Source organism: Epinephelus fuscoguttatus, linkage group LG17, assembly GCF_011397635.1.
Source record: "Epinephelus fuscoguttatus linkage group LG17, E.fuscoguttatus.final_Chr_v1".
Classification (NCBI taxonomy): Eukaryota; Metazoa; Chordata; class Actinopteri; order Perciformes; family Serranidae; genus Epinephelus; species Epinephelus fuscoguttatus.
This window is the reverse complement of record NC_064768.1, coordinates 24,584,491-24,604,169: the sequence shown is the minus strand read 5'-3', so window position 1 is coordinate 24,604,169 and position 19,679 is coordinate 24,584,491. Positions and strand designations below refer to the sequence as shown.

Below are 19,679 nucleotides of genomic sequence, written 5' to 3'. Positions count from 1 at the left end.
TTTTAAGATTAACACTGGAATATCAAACTAACGTAGTTATTTTTGAGTTATTTATATCTCACGTTTTAAATGTAATGTTTCAGTGAGATTGGACTGTAAGGCTTGACCACATTTTATAATTTTCATTCAGTCAGACCTCAACGGCAGCTCACCATCGAGGCGCCAGACTCAAACACAAATTAAGGAGGACGAATATCTGAGAAAGAAAGATAGTAAACTGATTTAGATACGTTGAAGCGCAAAGGACAGCTGAAAACATCCCTGTACGATTTTATGAGGTCAGTTCATTTGTGTGATATGGAGAACCTAAGAAAGGCTGTGGGTCTTTAATACAACTAACGTTAGCTGTTAGCTAAGTTGGCTAACTGATAGTCAACACTAGTTTTGTAACCTACACTTATGGCAAAGTTATGGTATGAATTTGATAATAACAAGGAAAATCAACAGGGAATGCACTAATAGTAAGCTGCATATAACTCTAAACAACACAAATGGTTGTGGGACATATCTACACATTAAACAATTGTTGCAATTTTTCTAGTTTAACCTACAAATCATATTTTTATTTTTTAATTGCAGATCTGACCTTCACTCTCCACCATGAAAAGCTCCAAACCAGCACTGCAGAGCTCTGTTCAGGAAGAGTGTGATGTTTGGCTGGACACTGTGCAGCTGAAAGGAAAAGCTAAACAGGTAATTGTGGAAACTAGCTTATTTTCTGACTAAATGGCTATTTGGTTACCCCTCAACAGAGCAGTAAATTGGCACTTGTACTAAGTCTGCACAGTTAATCGAAATATTATCAAAATGGCCAAGTACAATATCCAAATCACAGAAGCTGCCATTTTTTTGATAAAGGTAATGTGTCACATATCATTATGATGAAGCATTGTGGTGCCACAGAGATGCCCGGCCTACGAATAATATTCCAGATGTTAAGGGGCATGGTCGTTCGGCACAGGCCCCATTATGCTTATTTTTATTTTCAGTGAAAATAAAATGAAAAAAATACTATTCCCACGTAAATCACAATTTTATTTTTGGATATTGTGCAGCCTGAACTTGTACACAGCAGATTTATATACCACACACTACCACTTGTGTGACTACTATTTAGTAGCATCAGCTTCTCAGTAGTCTCTTATTCTCTTATTGCACTTGAGTGCCGTAGTATGTTCATATTCTAATCTATGTAATATTTCAGAAACGACTTGCCCGTCCCATTTCTAAACTGCTGAATCCCTTCGCTGGAGGCAGCGGATACAGTTTGGCTGTGGCACTCAACTTCACTCAGACAAAAATGGAGATGCCAAAGACCAAACAGAGCACTATATCAACCTTCTTCACACCTCAGCGCAGAGGTAAGTAGCAAACACTTTCTGCCATTAGGTTGTCAAGACATTTTTTAACATTATTATCATCTACAACTAAATCCGTTGGAAGCTGATAAAGCTGCTGTAGACTGTTGACTTTGTTGATTTCTTTTAGTGTTAACATAATGCTTTTTTATACTCTCTGTCTAAAGTTCTCAGTAAGATGTCTACTTCTGAAGTGCCAAACATGGATCCTGTGCAGCCCTCACCATCATTATCTACCTCATCCACATGTGCCACAACAGCACCCAAACCTGTAGCAATGGGGACTAAACGAAGACGTGAAATTGATCTTGAAATGTTTGACTTGTATAACCCTGAGTCTGGTGTGGATCGTGAGTGGAAAAGAGAAAATGTGACTGAGCCGGAAGCAGCAGTGTGGCAGGAGGAGCAGGCAGCAAGCCAGACACCTTCTCAAGACATGTACTGTGAATCTGAACAAGAAGAACACGAGGAGTTGGAGGAGATAAACCCACCACAGAGTAAGAGGAGGCTCATTGCAACCTCCATATTGCAAGCTGACAGTCAACCTCTTCCTCAGGCGTGGAGTCAAGACCCACTGCTCAGCTATAGCCAGTATTCTGAAAGTGAATTTTACCCGATTACCCAGAAAAACACCACAGCGAAGAATTTTATCGACTCTGAGCTGAGTTTCCTCAACGGTCTACAAAGTGAGGACGCCTTTGGTATTCAGATGGATGTGAAAGGTAGAACCTCAACACAAAAATCCTTTAAACACTTTAATTCTTCTAAGACAGATATTGAGAAAGAAAACAGCATATTTTTGTCTTCTAAGTCCCCAAGTAAGCACCCAACACTCTCTCACATTCAGCCTCTTTCAAATCAGAAATGGACACAGCAAAAAACTACATCACCTCGAAAACGCATTCCAGTGCAGCTGTGTAAAAAGGCTGACAAAGAGGCGAGCCTTGACTCACGGTACAAGTGGACCAAACCGAGCAGCTCTCCTCTAAAAAAACTAGCACCACAGCTGTCATGCAGAGAGGTTGATGATGATGAGGAGAGTCTGGCCATGTTGTTCACCCAGGACTCTGAAGGCTTCAGGGTGATAGCGCACAGAGGTCTGCAAACCAGGAGTCCACTCAAAGATCAGAGTAACATAAGTACTGGGGTGGTTAGAACAAGCGCTTACAAATCTCTTGTGGAGGAGGATGAGGAAGATGAGATGCTCTTTACTCAAGACTCGCAGGGAAATACGGTGATCAGACACTGAAAAGAGCCTCTGTAACTCATTTTTTTTCTGTGACACAGTGTCTTCTTATATTTCTTTGTTTGTAGATCTTTTGTATTTCCCCAGAGGTCTCAGTCTTTCTCAGGTTTCCACGTTGCAGTTTGCTTATGTTTTTGATACCACACTATATTTTCTTGCTTTGCCAACTGTGTTGGTGCAAGTCTCTTTTCCAATAACACAAACAAGCAAGAACTGAGGGTTTTGATTTTATTTGAAAAATGATACACAATTACATCAAACTGTTTTCATGTAAATTAAAAGTTTTGAAAAGCATTAGTGGTGTACACTATCTTCTCTTATGCTGGTGCTATGTGCTACATCTTAGTACAAAGTAATATGGAGACTAGGAAGTGCTCAAGTGTGGAAGTTACTACCTCTGTCAGTATTTTATGGTGCACAGGTGCAGTGCGTGTAGCTTGATTTCTATATATTCAGAGATATTGATGTTGATGTATTGTCTCCTGCAAGACACCAAACATTGTTACATCCATGTGGGTCGTGGCGAGATGCAAACCTAGGATTGCAAAACTCCTTTGTCTAGCTGTGTGATGGTGTGAAATCACTGTGGTTAAGGTCTGGTTAGATTGAGGCTCAAAAACACTGTCATGGGTCATGATTTGGGCTAAAATGAACACATGGAATATGAAATCTTGCAGGAGTTTTTTGCGACTCTGGGTTTACCATCTGGACACGACCATAGCTGATTGATTATACTTCATATACAGTATTGTGCGCTTGCAAGACTGTAACATCTGGCGTTAATATAGTGAGCAGTGCTACGCAAACTTCACTACATGCAAAAGTACTACATGACTACCTTTTAAAGAGGTAACTAAGATACACTTCACTAGATAGAAAATAGACCAAATAATTCTACACTTAACTCCAAGTTATTTTTATCTGCTTGGCCACTGGATATCGTAATGTGCATGTCACGTAATTAGCCTTTTCTGTAAGGTAATGTGTTACTGCTGCGGTCTAAATCGTACTTAAATGCTCATACAGTGAATTTAGGGTACAGTCATACTAATGTTGAAATATAAATGCTTACAGTTACATATTCTTACATGGATGCCTTTGTTGCTATGGCACAGAAATGTAAGATAAGGTAATTAAATTGTGTGTGTGGGACTTAAACCTGAGATGTCCTTTAATTCTGTTGTGTAGAGAGGGATAATCAACCTACTCAGTGGTTCAGTTTCAAAGTGCTGGAGACATGAAATCACAAAAGTTAATCTGTTGCAGTAATCCCTTTTATATCTCAAATAGAGAGATTGTTAAAAAAAATTTGATAATGATTGGAGAGCTGGTGGTGATGACAGCAAAGCATCAATCAGCCTGCCATCTCAGTGGGCTCTGTCACCAGTTTGGAGCCGTCCCAAACAGTCTTGAACTGCTCCGGTACCGGAAACTCCCTCTGTGGAACAACCAAGAAGATAACTGCTGTAAATACAACTGTGAAACAAGAACTGCACACGTATCACATTCAGGAATACGCTGGGTTAACACATGCAGAGACCAGCAGCCACTCACATAGTCGTCATCTTGTGGTACCAGGATGTTCATCTCAGAGCTCTTGGCACTGATGATGTCACAGTTAAGGGAGTCCTTGCTCAGGTAGACCTGGCAACCCTCAGTTGTGTTGATGGAAATGGTGGGAACTCTTCCCAACACCTGCAGAAAGACATCTTGCAATCATTGATGTGTGGCACAATTTGCACTGTTATTAAAAAGAAAAAAACCCTTAAAAAATACCAACACCTAAATAACAATGTAACAGCTGGTGAAAACATTCGAAGCTGAGGAAGTCAGTAAAAAATAAGTGGGGAAAAAAAAGTCAGTAAAAAATCCTACATTATGACCAGTACCAATATTACAATATAAAATAGTAGCCATGAGAGCCAGTTAATATGGAAGCCTGTTGCCGACAATGATTTGTTAAAATAATGACTTAGTATCTCAAAAATAATGGCTTCATTTCTTAAAATAAATAACTTGTCAAAATGACTACATATCAAAAATGATAAGAAACTAAAAAATTACTTCTTAAAATAATGACTTACTTATCTCAGAATAATGACGCAGTTTCTCAAAAATAAGGAGCTTTCTCAAAATGACTTAGTATCTCAAAATAACCATTCGTTCATTTTCCGTAACCGCTTATCCTGTTAGATGTCGCAGGTGTGCTGGAGCCTATCCCATCTGACATTAGGTGAGAGGCGGGGTACACCCTGGACAGGTCGCCAGACGATCACAGGGCTGACATATAGTGACAGACAACCATTCACACTCACATTCACACCTACGGACAATTTAGAGTCTTTGGACTTTGGGAGGAAGCCGGAGTACCCAGAGAAAACCCCACACTGACATGGGGAGAACATGCAAACTGCACAGAAGGGCTCCCCCACCCTGGGTTTGAACCAGGAACCCTCTTGCTGTGAGGCGACACGTTATGAGAAATTCATAAAATTATGACTTAGGTCCTCAAAATTGTGACGTACTTATCTCAAAATGAGTTGGTATAGTAGTAGGTAGTAGCTTTCTTATTATAATCACTTACAGTATCTTTTTTATTTTATATCACAGTGGTGGAGATGGACGTCCACAGAAATGGGCCTGTATAAATTAGTGTTGATGTAACTCTTGATAATAAATTAATTAAAGCAGACGCCCTATAGCGTAAAATCATTAAGATCTACTGTACTGTATGTACAACATAGATAACTAACCTTGAGTGTGTGTGTCTTCTGAAGTGAATGTATTGTGTAAATGTTTGTCTCACCTGTAGCTGAATGGCCTTGGAGTTGATTATCTCCACAATCCCAACTACATTCTCAAAAACCAAACCCAGCTTCTTGCAGTTGTCTGGAGAGAGTCAACACACATACACATGGTCATCATCAGAAATTAAAACCTTAATCACAAGTTTTAAATTCTGCTCATCAGGCCGCTCACCGATGATGATGGAGTTAATTTTGCTCTTAATCTGCACTGTGGAGTTGTTGCAGCCGAAGACATAGACCACTTGTTTCAGCTCCGTCTCCTCAATGATCAGGTCGTGTTTCTGCTCAAAGTTCTCCTGCAGCAACGAGGCATCAGATTCAGTCAACATGACCTACCACCTTATAAAATACAATCTATCTTCCAAACAGAAAGCAAACGTTTCACGTACCACCCTCCATTTCTTCCCCTCCAGCTCCAGCAGAGGGGGTCTTTTCTGGACAGCTGCCTTGGGTGAGCTCACAGTCCCTGAGGACTTTGTTTTTGTCGGTGTCGCTTGTGAACGCAAATTAGGGTTCTTATGGGTCTTCTTGTCATCTGACACATGCTTCAGACCTACGGATGGAAAATATGAGGAAAAATTATTTATGAGCATCCAGGGATGTAGCAAGGATTTTAGCCAAGCTAAATCTTAAAGCATCTATCAGCAGAAATGGAATATAATTTAAATAATTATGTTTTCATTAGTGTATAATTACCTGAAAATAAGAATAGCTGTGCTTTCATTAGCTTAGAATCATGGCTACATAGGGAGAGGGTCCTCTTCTACAGAGCCCGCCATGTTTCTATAGTAGCCCAGAAAGGACAAACCAACCACTGGGTCTAGCTGAGGCCTAGCGTGTTTTTACATTGAAGTAAAAGCCACTGTAGGTTCGACTACATAATTAGAAAGGAAGAGGTGACTGCATGCTTCTTTGCCACCTGGCAACCATTTTTAACTTTTGTCGCAAATATGGAAGCTGAAAAATTGTAATGAAAGATGTTATACTCCCCTACTTATGTGACATCATTAATTTGTCGTCTGTTTTTTTTTTAATTATTTTTTTTCCATTTATTTATTTTTTTAAACTTCTAATTAAATTTTATTTTTTAATGTTTTTTTAAAATAACTTTTTCTTTTTTATATTTATGAATATATAGTTTTAAAATTATTCATTTATTTATTTTTCATTTTTGTCTTTTATTTCCTTTCGCTGGTCTGGCTTTCTCTGTTTCTGGGGGGCGGGGACAATTTCTGTTCTTGTTGGTTCTATGTTTGTTCGTTGACGCTTCGTGCACCTTATTAAATTATCGATAAAAATACCTTGCTTAAAAATAAAGAAAGGGAGAGGGGGAGGGAGGACCACTAGATGCCACCAAATCCTACATACTGGTCCTTTTAATTCTCTCTGCACTACCTGAGAAATGTTCAACTAGCCGATCAAACTTTGTTCCACTAAATTTTCTGTACATTGCGTCCTACATTATGAGCTAATTAAATGTATGTAGTTATCTGCCTAAAAACAATTACATTTTAATACATTTAGACTGAGACATTTTTCCGTGACCCTTAAAAATACCCAGCATGTTTAACTGTGAGTGTAAACACCTATTTGTGTGATTAAAGCCCCACGATACAATATCGTAAAACCTTTCTTCGACGCACCTTTAGTGATGTCCATTCCCTGGTTGAGCTGGGCAAATAACGCTGAGTGCTGTGCCGCCTGAGGCTGAGAGTCATCATCAGTGAAGACTGGAGGTGGGCCGGGGGGAGGAGGTGGAGGTGGAGGAGGACAGGAGGGAGCACTGGGGGGGTCGAACAGAGAAGCAGGAGCAATGGGACCCTGGAGGGTGGAGAAAGTCAAATATTAGATAACGACGTTGCATTTAGGCTTTGTGAGATTTTCATGAGAACAAACGCAGCTGTGCCAGGTGATGACAGGTGTAGTAACATGTCTCTCCTGCAGGGGGAGTATTGCACAAGGAATATCTTAAAGCTTGGTGGTAAGAATTCATGTCAGATTCAGGGCCAGGAGATATTGATGACAGGGAAGCACTTTAATTTACCTTTAAGCAGCTTTAAGGTTGTTACTGTCTCTGTCAGTGCCACAGTCTGTGTCCGGTTGTTCCAGCTCTCTGTTAAAGCTATATGATGTTTACATGGGTGAAAAATTCAAACCCAAAACTGTATGGCTGCACAAATTGAACAAATAGAAATATTCTTGAGATTTTGTGCATAATTTTATACCTGTTTCTGAAAAATTCAACCTGACATGTTTGATCACTTTGGAAACTCGGGGAATTCTGTGGCTGTGAAGAATGTTTGGCTGAGCAATACGAGTCTGTGATTGGGCTAACTGATGGGCTGTGTACACTATAAGTGCACAGCCATCTATCGACTACTACAGTGAGGAGAAGCAGACACACACACACACTCTGACGACCTTGCACAGCTGCCAGAGACAGACACACACACCTATCACAGCGGTTCAACTGTCACTTTACGCACGTCCGAGTACAGCTGAGACTGCTTGACCTCTGACACAAGGCACATGTGTCGTGAATATCATTGCTGAACAATGCTGACCTGTTACACTAAACAGCTCAGCGCATACCACCGGATTAGAAACAGCGTGTGTGTGTGTGTGTGTTCATGGCTGTCTGACTACTTCTTTGTGTTCATGCCTGCTTGTGTGTGTGTTTGTGTGTTTATGGGTGTACACAAACATGTTGGTCTGAAGCAAAGAAGAGAAGAAGAGAGTATTTCTGTCCCTTTTTTATTTTTTATTTTTAGGAGTCAATCGATTTACAGAAAACCCACACGCAATTTTTTTGATAGTCAATGAATCATTTTTTAACCCTTTTAAACCTGGATCAGCATCTGTTTTCTTGTGCTGCGTTAAGGTGCTTTTCACAAGCATTTAAACATCAAAACCTAAAAAATGGGTTTGATATCTATAGAAAACATGGGGGAAAAGGCAGTGAGCATTATAAGAAAAGTGTTATTTGAAAATTATCATAAAAGAAGGGAAATGTCAAGTTCTAAATATATATTTAAAATTACGTTTAAATTATGTTACAGGAAATTTAATTCATTTTTAGCAATCTTTGTCTGGTAGTTTATATTTTTTATGGGTTTTTTGACTTTTTACTTTTCTTTTTTGCTAATTTTCTAAGTAATTTCTTGGTTACTAAATTTACTTCCTAAAACCTTTTAATACCTTGCCAATGTTCTGGCCATTTCATGAATTTTTCATTGCCTTATTTCTATGTTTCTGATAAATAAAATCAAGCCAATTTGCTTTGGTTTCAAAGGGTTAAATGCCAAAAGTTCACTGGTTTGATCTGTAAAATGTGAGAATTTGTTTCTTTTCTTTCTGTTATGTGACTATGAACTGAATATTTTTGGGTTTTTGACTGTTTGAAAAGCCATTTGAAAGCTTCAACTTTGGATTTGTGAAGTTGTGATGGCCATTTCCATTGTTTTCTGACATTTTATAGATCAGACAACTAACAATAAATTGAGAAAATAATTGTCTGCAACCCTGTTTTAGATTGTGTTAATTACTTTTTGGTCAAAAATTTTCCCACAGACGACTGTTTAAACAACTTTTTGTGAAACAAATTGTTAAAAACTAGGCTTTTGATAAGAATAATCTTGATTATTGAGGCAATTTGCTCCTTGTTTTTAATTTCAGGCATGTTTATATGTCATGAGTTTGATCTGGGCTATAGGAACTAGTGTGATAGTGTGTGTGTTTGTGTGTGTGTGTAAAGCCACCTCCATATGTCAGCCTGAGCATGTTAAAAGTATAAGCGTGTCACTAAACCTCTATCTGAGCAGCAGATGACGGCTGCGTTAAAGTGGGACCAGCCCTGCAGTTTAGGTTACGGCGCAGGCTGCGTGTGTACACAGACTCTTTGTCGGGGTTCTTCTGTGAAGAAAACCTCCATTCAAGTAAACCCTGAGGACCACCTGTTAGTACCACACACCCCCCGTCCTTGTACGCATACACACTGTGTCCCTCACACAATCTTCTGCTCTGTCGCCTGACAGCAGGGACGACAGCTGACACACACGCACAGCCACTGCGAGCTCTCAAGTTTCTGCGTGGAGAAAACACACATGCACGCACAGCTGCTGAGCATTAGCTTCGCCAAAGGTTTTAACCTAACCATGACATTAAAGGAACAGTTAAACTTTTTGGGAAATACCCTTACAGGCTTTTATTTAATTTTGCTCCTGTCTAGGGTTAAATGAGTAGATTAATTCTACTTTTGTGTCTGTGTGGTAAATATGAAGCCAGTGGCCAGTTAGCATAATTTAGCTTAGCATACAAACCTATTACACCTAACGTTACCACAGTTTCAGGAAGTCACTGCTCGTGGCCAAGAAATATTCCAGCATATAACCCCTGCAAAACTAAAACTAAATGAGATTTACAAAAATATAATAATTAGTGAGTATTAGGGGAGCTGCTAGACAGATTCTTTAGATAGAGCTATGCTAGCTGTTTCCCTCTGTTTTCAGCCTTTATGCTAGGCTACGCTAACTGTCTCCTGGTTGTAGCGGCTTCACATTTACCATACAGACATGAAAGTGGTCTCATTTTTACTCTCAGCAACAACAAAATAATATAAAAATATAAACCTAGAATTACCATTATATGCCTTCGTGAATGAGTTAACTTTCTCTTACAGTTTACATCCATGTCTATGAAAACATGGATGCTTCACACACATCTTCCCCCCGGAAGCACAGAAGATCTATACAATCAGTGCAGTTACAAGTTGGACTAGATTAGTGTCACTAATTCAGTATCCAACCAAATGTCTCCCCTTCTGTTCCTGAGTTATGACACTGAGTAATGGCCAGAAAAATGTTTTTGCAGAATATTATGATGTCACAGTGAACAGTTGACCCTTGACACCTTGGACATGAAATGTCATCACTTCATTATTTTATCCTATTAGACATTTGTGTAAAGTTTTGTCATAAATAGCGCATCAATTCTTGAGGTACGGCAAAAGATGTGTTTTGTGCGGTCACAGTGACCTTTGAAAAATTCTAATCGGTTCATTCTTGAGACCACGTGGACATTTGTACCAAATTTGAGGAATTACCTTCAAGGCCTTAATGAGTTATCGCGTTCACAAGAATAACACCGATGCAAGGTCACAGTGACCTTGACCTTTGACCACCACATTTGTATCCAAATAAATATTTGTGGCAAATTTGAAAAAAAAAAATCCCTCAAGGTGTTCTTCAGATGTTGCGTTCACAAGAATCGTCTGTATTTAGGACAGACAGACAGACAACCCAAAAACATAATGCTTTCAGCCATGGTGACAGCCGGCGCGGAGGCATAATAAAGGCAAATAAGCTTGTTTCCCAGAATAGTAAACTATATAACTATTAAAAAATTCTGAAAAGGGTTTTTGTGAGTGTATTAGGTGCCAATGCGACGTCCAACGCTGCTGGACCTGGGTAATGAATTTCATTCCCTCATGTTTTTTTAAATGTTTGAATAACAATGACCTGAACCTTGAACCTTGAACTTTGAACCTTGAGTTGTTGTTCCAGTACAAGTCAGAAAACCAAGACGTTAGCGAGGCAGGTCACTGTTAGCAACATCAAATAACAGTGCATAACACTTTTTTGCGCATACAAACACAATAGCAACATGTCCACAAATAAGAGTTGGACAGCACTGTGTGTGCAACTGATTTAATGAGACACAAAGAAGACATAAGTGCTAATTAACAGTATGTAACTACAGCTTTCACTACTGTTAATGCACGGAGCAGCCATTGTGGATTTTGAGGTCAGGTTGGTGAGGCTTGTCCAATTTTCTGAGTCTGAGTTCTAGTTGAAATTTCCGTCTGGGAACCTGGTAATTCCGACCCCCCTGTTCAAATGAAACACACCACAAAACGCAGCTTTCCCCGAGTCAATAGAGATGAGAAACCCATCTAGCTAACAATAAAAGGTCAAGTGTGTGTGGAAGGATTTGGTTTCGGGCCATCATAATCTCTGGGATCTACTGAGTGTGAGCGCAGAGGAGTCCCACAAGAGACATCCATAAACAGAAGTGTGTGTGGGAGTGACAGAGGTTTTTGGAGCTCTATGGAGAACCGCAGGGCGCAGCTACTGGGGAGAAGCTCATTCATTCATTCATGCTCTCTGCAGTGGTTTATGTAACCGGCTGCTCCATAACTAAAAATGGAAGTGTACGCAAACAGCAGCAGTTAATTTGAGCTCTGATATAAAAATATCACAGCCTGCGAATGGAAACTAAATGAAAACACAGCTAAGATAATAAACAAGTTGTTAGAGGAGTATGTTATTGTGTTCAGCCAAATGTATTGTTTACTTTCAGGGAAGATGTACTCACACTCTTGCTCCACACAAGTCCTGTAGTGTGGTGCTGTTTGATTAAGGACTGCACCTCGGTCCAGATTGACAGGTAGGAACGCACCCAGTCTACATGACGTTTATCACTGGGAGAAAAGAGGAGGTTGGTGAGACAAAGAAATGATGGTCAGATGTGGAGGAAATGAAGGATAGAGGATGTGAGGACTTACGTTTCCTTGTAGTCCTTCAGCACTCTGTTGGTGTAGAAGGTGGCAGCATCATTCATCTCCTTCACGTACGGACCCGGCTTCTGACTCTGAGAGACATGAAAGCTCATTAGAAAACACAGAAGTAGCACTGTGAGGTTGAAACTATCTTCTACAGACCTTTAAGAATTATCTGACTATCAGCACATTTGTCTTCATTTGAGAGTAAAAAGCAAGAAGAGCCCTGGGTGACACTGTGTACTTGAACATGTTTGATAAGACCTGTGTGGAAAAGTGCCCTCCTGACAGCACCTTACACTGACCAGAGTCAGCTCCAGAGACTTTTCTTTGAGTGCTAAAGTGGAAAAGCTTTGATCTTATCCACATGATATTCATCCCTAAGAAGAAGAGATGGTCTGATGGGAAACAGAGACCAATGAGAGGACAGATAAAGGGGCAAATACTGTATGTAAATATGGTAGGCTGTGTTTATTGTACTTATCTATACTTTACCCTAAAATGATCATTTGTATATCAAGTACTCACCCCATGTTATGTTGACTTCATGAAGAACACTTGGGCCTCCACGGTGAACAAACAATCCAAAAACTGAGGAAATTCTTGATGAATTGAAGCCATAGGCTGCCTCCCAAAACTGGCAGGGAACTGAACATAAAGTGAAACTTTTTCATGCTCTCTTCATGGCCAGACTCCAATGACAAAAACAGTCATTTTACCTTTCTGAACACGGGAGCTACTGGTCTACCACTGCCTCCATCGGTAGTTTGTGCGATGTTGGTAAATCCGAGCTAAACCTTAAAACACCAAAGTCACACAGTAACACAAACATACTAACTTAACCGAGGCAGCAGTAGACCAGCAGCTCCCATGTTCAGCGTGGTAAAATTACTGTTTTTGTCAATGGAGTCTGGCTTTAAAGAGAGTATGGATTAGTTTCACTTTGGTTCAGTTCCCCATTGGAAAGGGTTGACTGTTTGGGAAGTACTGAGCATACAAATGGATCAGTGAGACTTGGATTATACTGCACGAGTTGTGTGAGAAATTGTTGTTAAACTCGGTCACCTATGACTTCAATAATGTCTGTTTTTGATTCTTTATTCACCGAGGAGGCAAAAGAAAAACTGTTATTTTCTTATACAAGTTCAATGTAACACGTGGTGAATAAATGATTTACACACAGTCAGTTGGGGGAGATGAAATGTTTCCTCAAGGTTCAGATTTGAGATTGAGTTTAACTTTTCAGATTTTTGATGATGTTACACAGACATGGCGCATGTCTTGTACGATCAGTTTATCAAAGCATTTTTTTTTGCTTGAGGTTTCTCCCTTCACTTCCAAATTGAAATTGTTTAAAGAAACTGCAAACAAAACAGTTATTAATTCATGTTTCCTTTAATCAGGAATCCGTGATCTAATTTAATTTTCAAAGTTTCAGATTATTAAGTGAGTTTGTGTTTCTATAGGCATCGACACATCCTCTCATGTGTGTTGTCTTGTATACATTAGCGAGGTTCTGTGCATGAGAGCGTGTTATTGTAGTCCTCCTTACCACGGCCACCCAGCCCAGAGCAGGGATGCTCTCGCTGACGGCTGACAGGTGGTTGAAGAAGCTGCTGCCACGGTTTCGTTCGCGGAAGCTCTGGATCTCCTGGATGTGATCTGAGATTGGCTTCAGCAGGTCGTGTAGCTCCGTCTGCAGAAGAAGAAGAAGAAGAAGAAGAAGAAGGAGGAGGGAGGAATTAAAACAGGAATGCAAGAGGATGCAATATTGGAGGAGAAAGGGAAGAAATGAAATGCAAGATGACAGAGCGAGGGAGAGTGGCAGGATATTGGGACTTGTAAATGACAAACTGCATTTAAATCAAATCACAAACAGCCCTGAGAGCTCAACAACCACCGATGAAAACTTAAGCAAAACACAACAGCCTCTTTCTTCTTGAACATGTTTCAGATACTTCTGATTTTACAACCCCGGCGTTGTTTCCTCGCCTGGCGCCCATCCATACCCGGCCTCCTCTCTGTGCCAGTCAGTAATTCCTAAACTAGGCTACAGGACAGTAACTAATTTTATTAGCCAGAGCTTTTTTCCATTGGATCGTCCAGATCTCAGCTACAATATAGCTTGTCTCCCAAACCCTTAGCTCCCCTCCCTGCTCCCGCTCCGTTCCTACAAACATTCCTCGGTTCACAGGGAGATCCCTCTGGCCTTGTAAGGCATACCGCTCGTCCAGTGTTTACAGTTTACCTATCACACATGCACCCGCGCACACAGAGATTCAGGAACACAATGTTTCATTGGAGAATTTCTGCTTCAGCTTTCTTGCTATGATCTGCAGTGAACTGGCTGCTATGTTAAGCATTTACAGTTAATGAGCTGTGACAAAAGTGTTTCTTTATTCAGATGAGAAGTTGCAGAACGCTGCTCTGCTGTTGAAGAAGCTGATTGATTACGCGCATTAATATAAGACAGCGTATTTGCTTTGATAATATCAGTTAATGTAAGCTACATATTCCTGATGTATTGTAAAGTATCTCTAGTGGTAAAGTTTGCCTTTATTCCACAGACCAGTTTATTTATGTATGCATGTGATTATATAAGCTCATCTGATTTCATTTTGGTGTATTGTGTATAATATTCATAGATGTAGGTGCTGTGTTTGAGAATATACCTCCTATAACTGCATGCAAAAGGAGGCAATGAAAACAGAAGAAGTTATCCTTTTTTCCCAACAAATTCCTCCCTCAATGAGATGCACATGATCTCCATGAGCTGAGATAGACACTCCTTTCTCCACTCCTCCGGCTGCCTTTAATTCTAACTAAATCCAACTAATATTTGTGTGCGAGCAGCTTTGAGGCAATATATCTCCCCTCGTCCATAACAGATACCATACGGATGTGCGGGGCTTGCTGAACAGGAATGGAGTGTAAATCAGGAACCACAAGGTTTCACCACAAGGTATGTAAATATTCACCCAGTTCCATCTTTATCCACCATCTCTGCAACAAAAAATCATTTTCATTCTCAATTATTCCACTGATTATTGTTTTTCAATTAAACAAATCAATGTTTTGTCTCTCATGACAAACGCCCATCATAGATTCTCAAGCCCTTTAAATTACTTTATTTTATATTTAATGTATGTTTATGTCCTATTTTTTTTTTACTTTGTAATTTCTGACTTGTACTCTGTGAGTTAGTGCATCGTTCAGAGCGTGGACTTCCCCTCGTGCTGCTCAGAGAGAAGCGAGACAAATATATTAGCTGTATTCCCCAGTGCACTGTAACCTGAAAATGTTCTGGCAAATTTACGTGCTGGCGTCGAGTCAGAACAGGAGTCAATTTTCCATGTAAGACCCTTCAGCATTTTACCAGCTCAGGGCAAACAAAGATTTCAGTAAATCTTTTACCACAGCTTTTGTGGGAACAGAAACAGCTACATTCCTGAGCACAGACACTACACTGGTCTTACATGGAGCATCTCTCAGGAGGTACATTAGTAGTATAGATGACATCTGGACAGAGCTGGGCTAGCTGTTCCCCCCTGCTTCCAGTCTTCATGCTATGCTAAGCTAATCGTGTGATGGCTGTAGCTTCATGTTTTCTAAACAAATATCAGGAATGGCATCATTTTTTCAATCTGACTCTCAATAAGAAATCAAATAAGTTTGCTGTCTAATGTCTAATTATTCCATTTTAAATCAATAGACAGTGGGCCTGTTAGAACTTGACTAAACAACACAAAGAAATAGTAAACATTTTATGGAATAAGCTGTCTTGGCAAAAGTTAGATGAGAGGCTTGAAACACTCACATGTTTTTACACTAGTTAAATACAGACAGTAGCCAGCTCAGCTGAGCGTACAGACTCGCACATAGTTAGCTTAGCACAAAGACTGAGGTAAAGCAGCTCCTTAAAGTCACAGTGTTATGAAATGCAATTGCTCACTGATGTGCATTTTATCAGAAGGGGGTGGGGGGACGACACAAGGGACACATCCACCTAAATATCTACCCACTCTGCCCCTTGGTTTGCACCGTAATTACGCCAGCTTAAAGCTAAAGGCCGTCGCCTGGAACGCCTTTATGCTAAAATTGGCCTTGTGGTGCATAAAGACATGTACAATAGCTTCCTACTTCATTGTAAGGATGCTCTATCTAAAGCTAAATCAACATATTATGCACATTTAATCCAGTCTGGTGAAACTAACACTCAATCCCTTTTCTCTACTGTTAACAATCTTCTAAGGCCACCAGATACTCTTGCTCCTCACCTGTTTTCTACTGCCCAGTGTAACACCTTTATGAACCTTTTTTAATGCCTAAACTGAAAATATTCACCAGAAACTGACCACATCTAACAATACTACTTACAGTTCACCTGATTTGCTTTTCTGTGCTCCCCCCATGCCTCCCCTATCTAATCTATCTTTCACAGTACTGAGACAGCTCCGGTAAAAATCACTAATGATCTCCTAATGGCAGCTGACTCTCATTCTTCTTGATCTGAGTGCAGCCTTTGATACCATCTCACATAACGTCCTTCTAGAGAGACAAGCTGCCACTGGCACCACTGGCACCGCTCTCAACTGGTTTAAATCAAATCTCTCTGGCCGCACTCATTTTGTTCAAATCAGAAATTTCAGATCTAACTCTTTTCCAGTTGCTAGTGGTGTTCCCCAGGGCTCTGTCCTAGATACTCTTTTATTCATTATCTACCTTCTACCTCTTGGCCGTATCTTCAGAAAATTTGGTATTCAATTCCACTGTTATGCTGATGACACCCAGCTCTATCTATCCACTAGGCCTACTTCCACTCTCCCCCCAAATCCCTTTTGACTGCTTACTGGATATTACAGCTTGGCTTTCATGCAACTTCCTTAAACCTCACAATGATAAAGCCGAGGTTCTCCTCGTGGGTACTAAATCTACTCTGGCTAAACTGCACAGTTTCACTCTAACCATTGCTAACTCCGAAGTCCGTTCATCCCCTCAGGTTAGGAAGCTGGGTGTCATCCTGAACAGTATATTGTCCTTTGAGGTCCACATGAATGATGTTACTCTGTCTGCATACTTTCATCTACAAAATATATCATCTTGGCCCATCACTTACACCTCAGAGTGCTGCTATCCTCATTCACTCTTTGGTTACATCCTGTATTGATTATTGCAATTCTGTCCTCTTTGGTCTCCCTCTCAAGTGTCATCATAAACTCCAGTTGGTCCAGAATTCAGCTGCCCTCGAGGTCGGACATTCAGACAGTCATTCTTCCCTGGCTGGCAATATGTAACGTTCCATGCAGCAGTGATATAACATTGGTAGGGAGGACCTAATCCCATAAGAGGAACCAGCTACACATGTCTCATGTGATTGTTAGATTAGAGGTCTGATGTTTGGAGCAGCCCAGTGGTGAGTTACTAGTCCGTCAGCTGTATATACACACAGACATTCCCAATCAACCAGGGAAACAGGGTGTGAAACATTGGGAGGTAGAGCCAACTGACTGTAGGCCATGAAGCTTTCTAACTGCTGGGAGAGTTTGTATTTTCAGAGGAATGGGTGTTTGTTTTTCAGGATAAGGGACAATGAGACATTTTTCAGACAAATGGGGTTTTGAAGTAATGGACAGCTGGAACAATGGCATGGCACCGTTTGAACTACTCAGATGACGATAATCTCTGAACTACGATGAACAAAATGACTTCAGTCAGCAAAGATGTTAATGAGTACTTAAGTTAATACTTTTTTTTCTAAATGTAAATGTCCATATGACCACATGGGTAACATGGGCAGAGATATAGAGGGATACAGACAGAAAGAGAATGAGCCGACAAAAGGATCAAAAACGTCGGCTCACATTATTTGATGGGCAGTGTGTTACAATAGCACAGCGTCCGAGCCTTGACTTCCTATACAAGCAGTGGATCAAAGGTGGAGAGTGGAGGGCGACAATGGGAGAGCAACTGTAACTGTGAAAGTCTACAGCGTGTGTGAACTGCCAGACACACACACACACACACACACACATACACACACGAATTTAACAGGCCAACTTGAGGTCACATGAGAGAGAGGCTTACTTTCTTTCACTTTATCTAACTCTCTCTCTCTCACAAACACACTCTTACACACACACATGTACACACACACACACACACACACACACACACACACACACACACACACACACACACACACACACACTGGCAACAGGCTCAAATATAGAACATGCCCATAAAAAGTCAGAGAGCACAACAGGGGCTGTGCTGCAGAGAAAGGCCAGGAGTTTGTAATCTGTGTGTGTGTGTGTGTGTGTGTGGATAGAGAGGCTGTACTAGCCAGAGTCACACACACTTTTGCTCCTCTGCCTGATCTGTATGAAGGATGACAGATATAGACATGAATGAGTGAGGTGGACAGATGTGTGTGTTTGTTTGTATGTGAAGGCTTTTCAGGACAAGGTTTGTACTGTTGGTGGTGTGTGTGTGTGTTTGTGTGTGTGTCCGTATTGAAGGGTTTATGAGTCATGTTGACTGTGAATAAAGAACTGGTGTCCCAAGGTACAGCAGCCTCAGCTCTACATGCCAAAGTGTGACAATGCGTTTTCTCAGAGACTCCTTTAATCAGGCAAATCTTTTTCATGACCTCAGCGTTAAACTGGTATCTACGACTGTACTGGTGAGTTAAGTTGATAAAGATTTAACATTGTTTAATTTGGAAGCATTCAACAACTACAGCTCCAACAAGGCTTTGAAAACCCTACTAAAAAGTTAAATAAACATGGATGCCTCATGTCAACCGGAGTCTATCTTTCAACCATTATTTACACCTAAATTCCAAGGGACAGTTCACCCCCAAATCAAAAACACATATTTTTCCTCTTACCTGTAGTGCTATTTTATCAGTAGGGATTGTTTTGTGTGTGAGTTGCTGCGTGATGGAGATATCAGCCATTGAGATCTCTGCCGTCTCTTGAATATAATGGAACTAGATGGCACTCACCAAAAAAAAAAATAATAATTTGATAAACTGAACAGCAATGTATCTTTCCAGAAACTAAATGGACCTGCACTTGTATAGCACCTTTCTAGTCTTCCGACCACTCAAAGCACTTTTTACACGTCACTTTCACCCACTCACACACTGGTGGCCGAGGCTACCATACAAGGTGCCACCTGCTACTCAGTTTTTAACACCCTCACACACTGGCGGAACAGCCATCGGGGGCAATTTGGGGTTCAGTATCTTGCCCAAGGAGACTTCGACATGTGGACTGAAGGAGCCGGGGATCAAACCGCCAATCTTGCGATTAATGGACAACCTGCTCTACCTCCTGAGTCACAGCCGCCCAAATGGAAATGAAGACCTGGCTACTAAAGATAATCCACATTAATCCATAATCCTCCTTGTTGTGAGCGGTTTGATGTAGAAACTATTTTCTTTCCACAGAACTTAACCCACCAACTAAATCAACGCCCAGAAGGAAGTGTGCATCTACTCATGGACAAGAAGCTCTTGCTTGTGACAGAGTGAAATGTAAATATCAATGGCGTCCTCCTTGACTGAGTTGTAGCCGATTTTTGTTTCCATCGTCAGTTTAGACACACCGTGCCACGCCAAGCCGCATTGGAGATGGACTCTCTCCAGAGTAGGTCCAAAAGCTGCGCTGCCCGCCCTCAAGCAGATAGCGGTGACATCTTGACGACCG

General features: G+C 40.7%; 2 protein-coding genes across 2 annotated transcripts in view; one reads left to right on the top strand and one right to left on the bottom strand.

The window, feature by feature from the left end:
• The first annotated feature begins 20 nt into the window (after positions 1-20).
• On the top strand, positions 21-2,778 carry LOC125904463 (uncharacterized). Its single transcript, XM_049601860.1, has 4 exons — positions 21-278; positions 580-693; positions 1,205-1,361; positions 1,526-2,778. Exons 2-4 carry the CDS (start codon positions 601-603, stop codon positions 2,605-2,607), a joined length of 1,332 nt encoding a protein of 443 aa, XP_049457817.1. The 5' UTR covers positions 21-278; positions 580-600; the 3' UTR covers positions 2,608-2,778.
• Positions 2,779-2,818: 40 nt separating this feature from the next.
• Positions 2,819-19,679, bottom strand: part of cap2 (cyclase associated actin cytoskeleton regulatory protein 2) — a 30,347-nt gene continuing 13,486 nt past the window's right edge. The window contains exons 5-13 of the mRNA XM_049601859.1: positions 13,520-13,663; positions 11,974-12,059; positions 11,784-11,889; positions 7,055-7,232; positions 5,801-5,964; positions 5,584-5,707; positions 5,411-5,493; positions 4,159-4,299; positions 2,819-4,042 (exon numbers count right to left, since the gene is read on the bottom strand). Of these exons, the coding sequence (XP_049457816.1) occupies positions 3,959-4,042; positions 4,159-4,299; positions 5,411-5,493; positions 5,584-5,707; positions 5,801-5,964; positions 7,055-7,232; positions 11,784-11,889; positions 11,974-12,059; positions 13,520-13,663 (1,110 nt within the window). The 3' untranslated portion in view covers positions 2,819-3,958. The remainder of the gene's footprint in view (positions 4,043-4,158; positions 4,300-5,410; positions 5,494-5,583; positions 5,708-5,800; positions 5,965-7,054; positions 7,233-11,783; positions 11,890-11,973; positions 12,060-13,519; positions 13,664-19,679) is intronic.

What these genes read in the sequence shown, in the direction of transcription:
- LOC125904463 (XM_049601860.1), top strand. Translation starts at nt 601, where the DNA reads ATGAAAAGCTCCAAACCAGCACTGCAGAGCTCTGTTCAGGAAGAGTGT. An exon ending in TGAAAGGAAAAGCTAAACAG is followed by an intron (nt 694 to 1,204) that starts GTAATTGTGGAA and finishes GTAATATTTCAG; the next exon opens with AAACGACTTGCCCGTCCCAT. An exon ending in CTTCACACCTCAGCGCAGAG is followed by an intron (nt 1,362 to 1,525) that starts GTAAGTAGCAAA and finishes CTCTGTCTAAAG; the next exon opens with TTCTCAGTAAGATGTCTACT.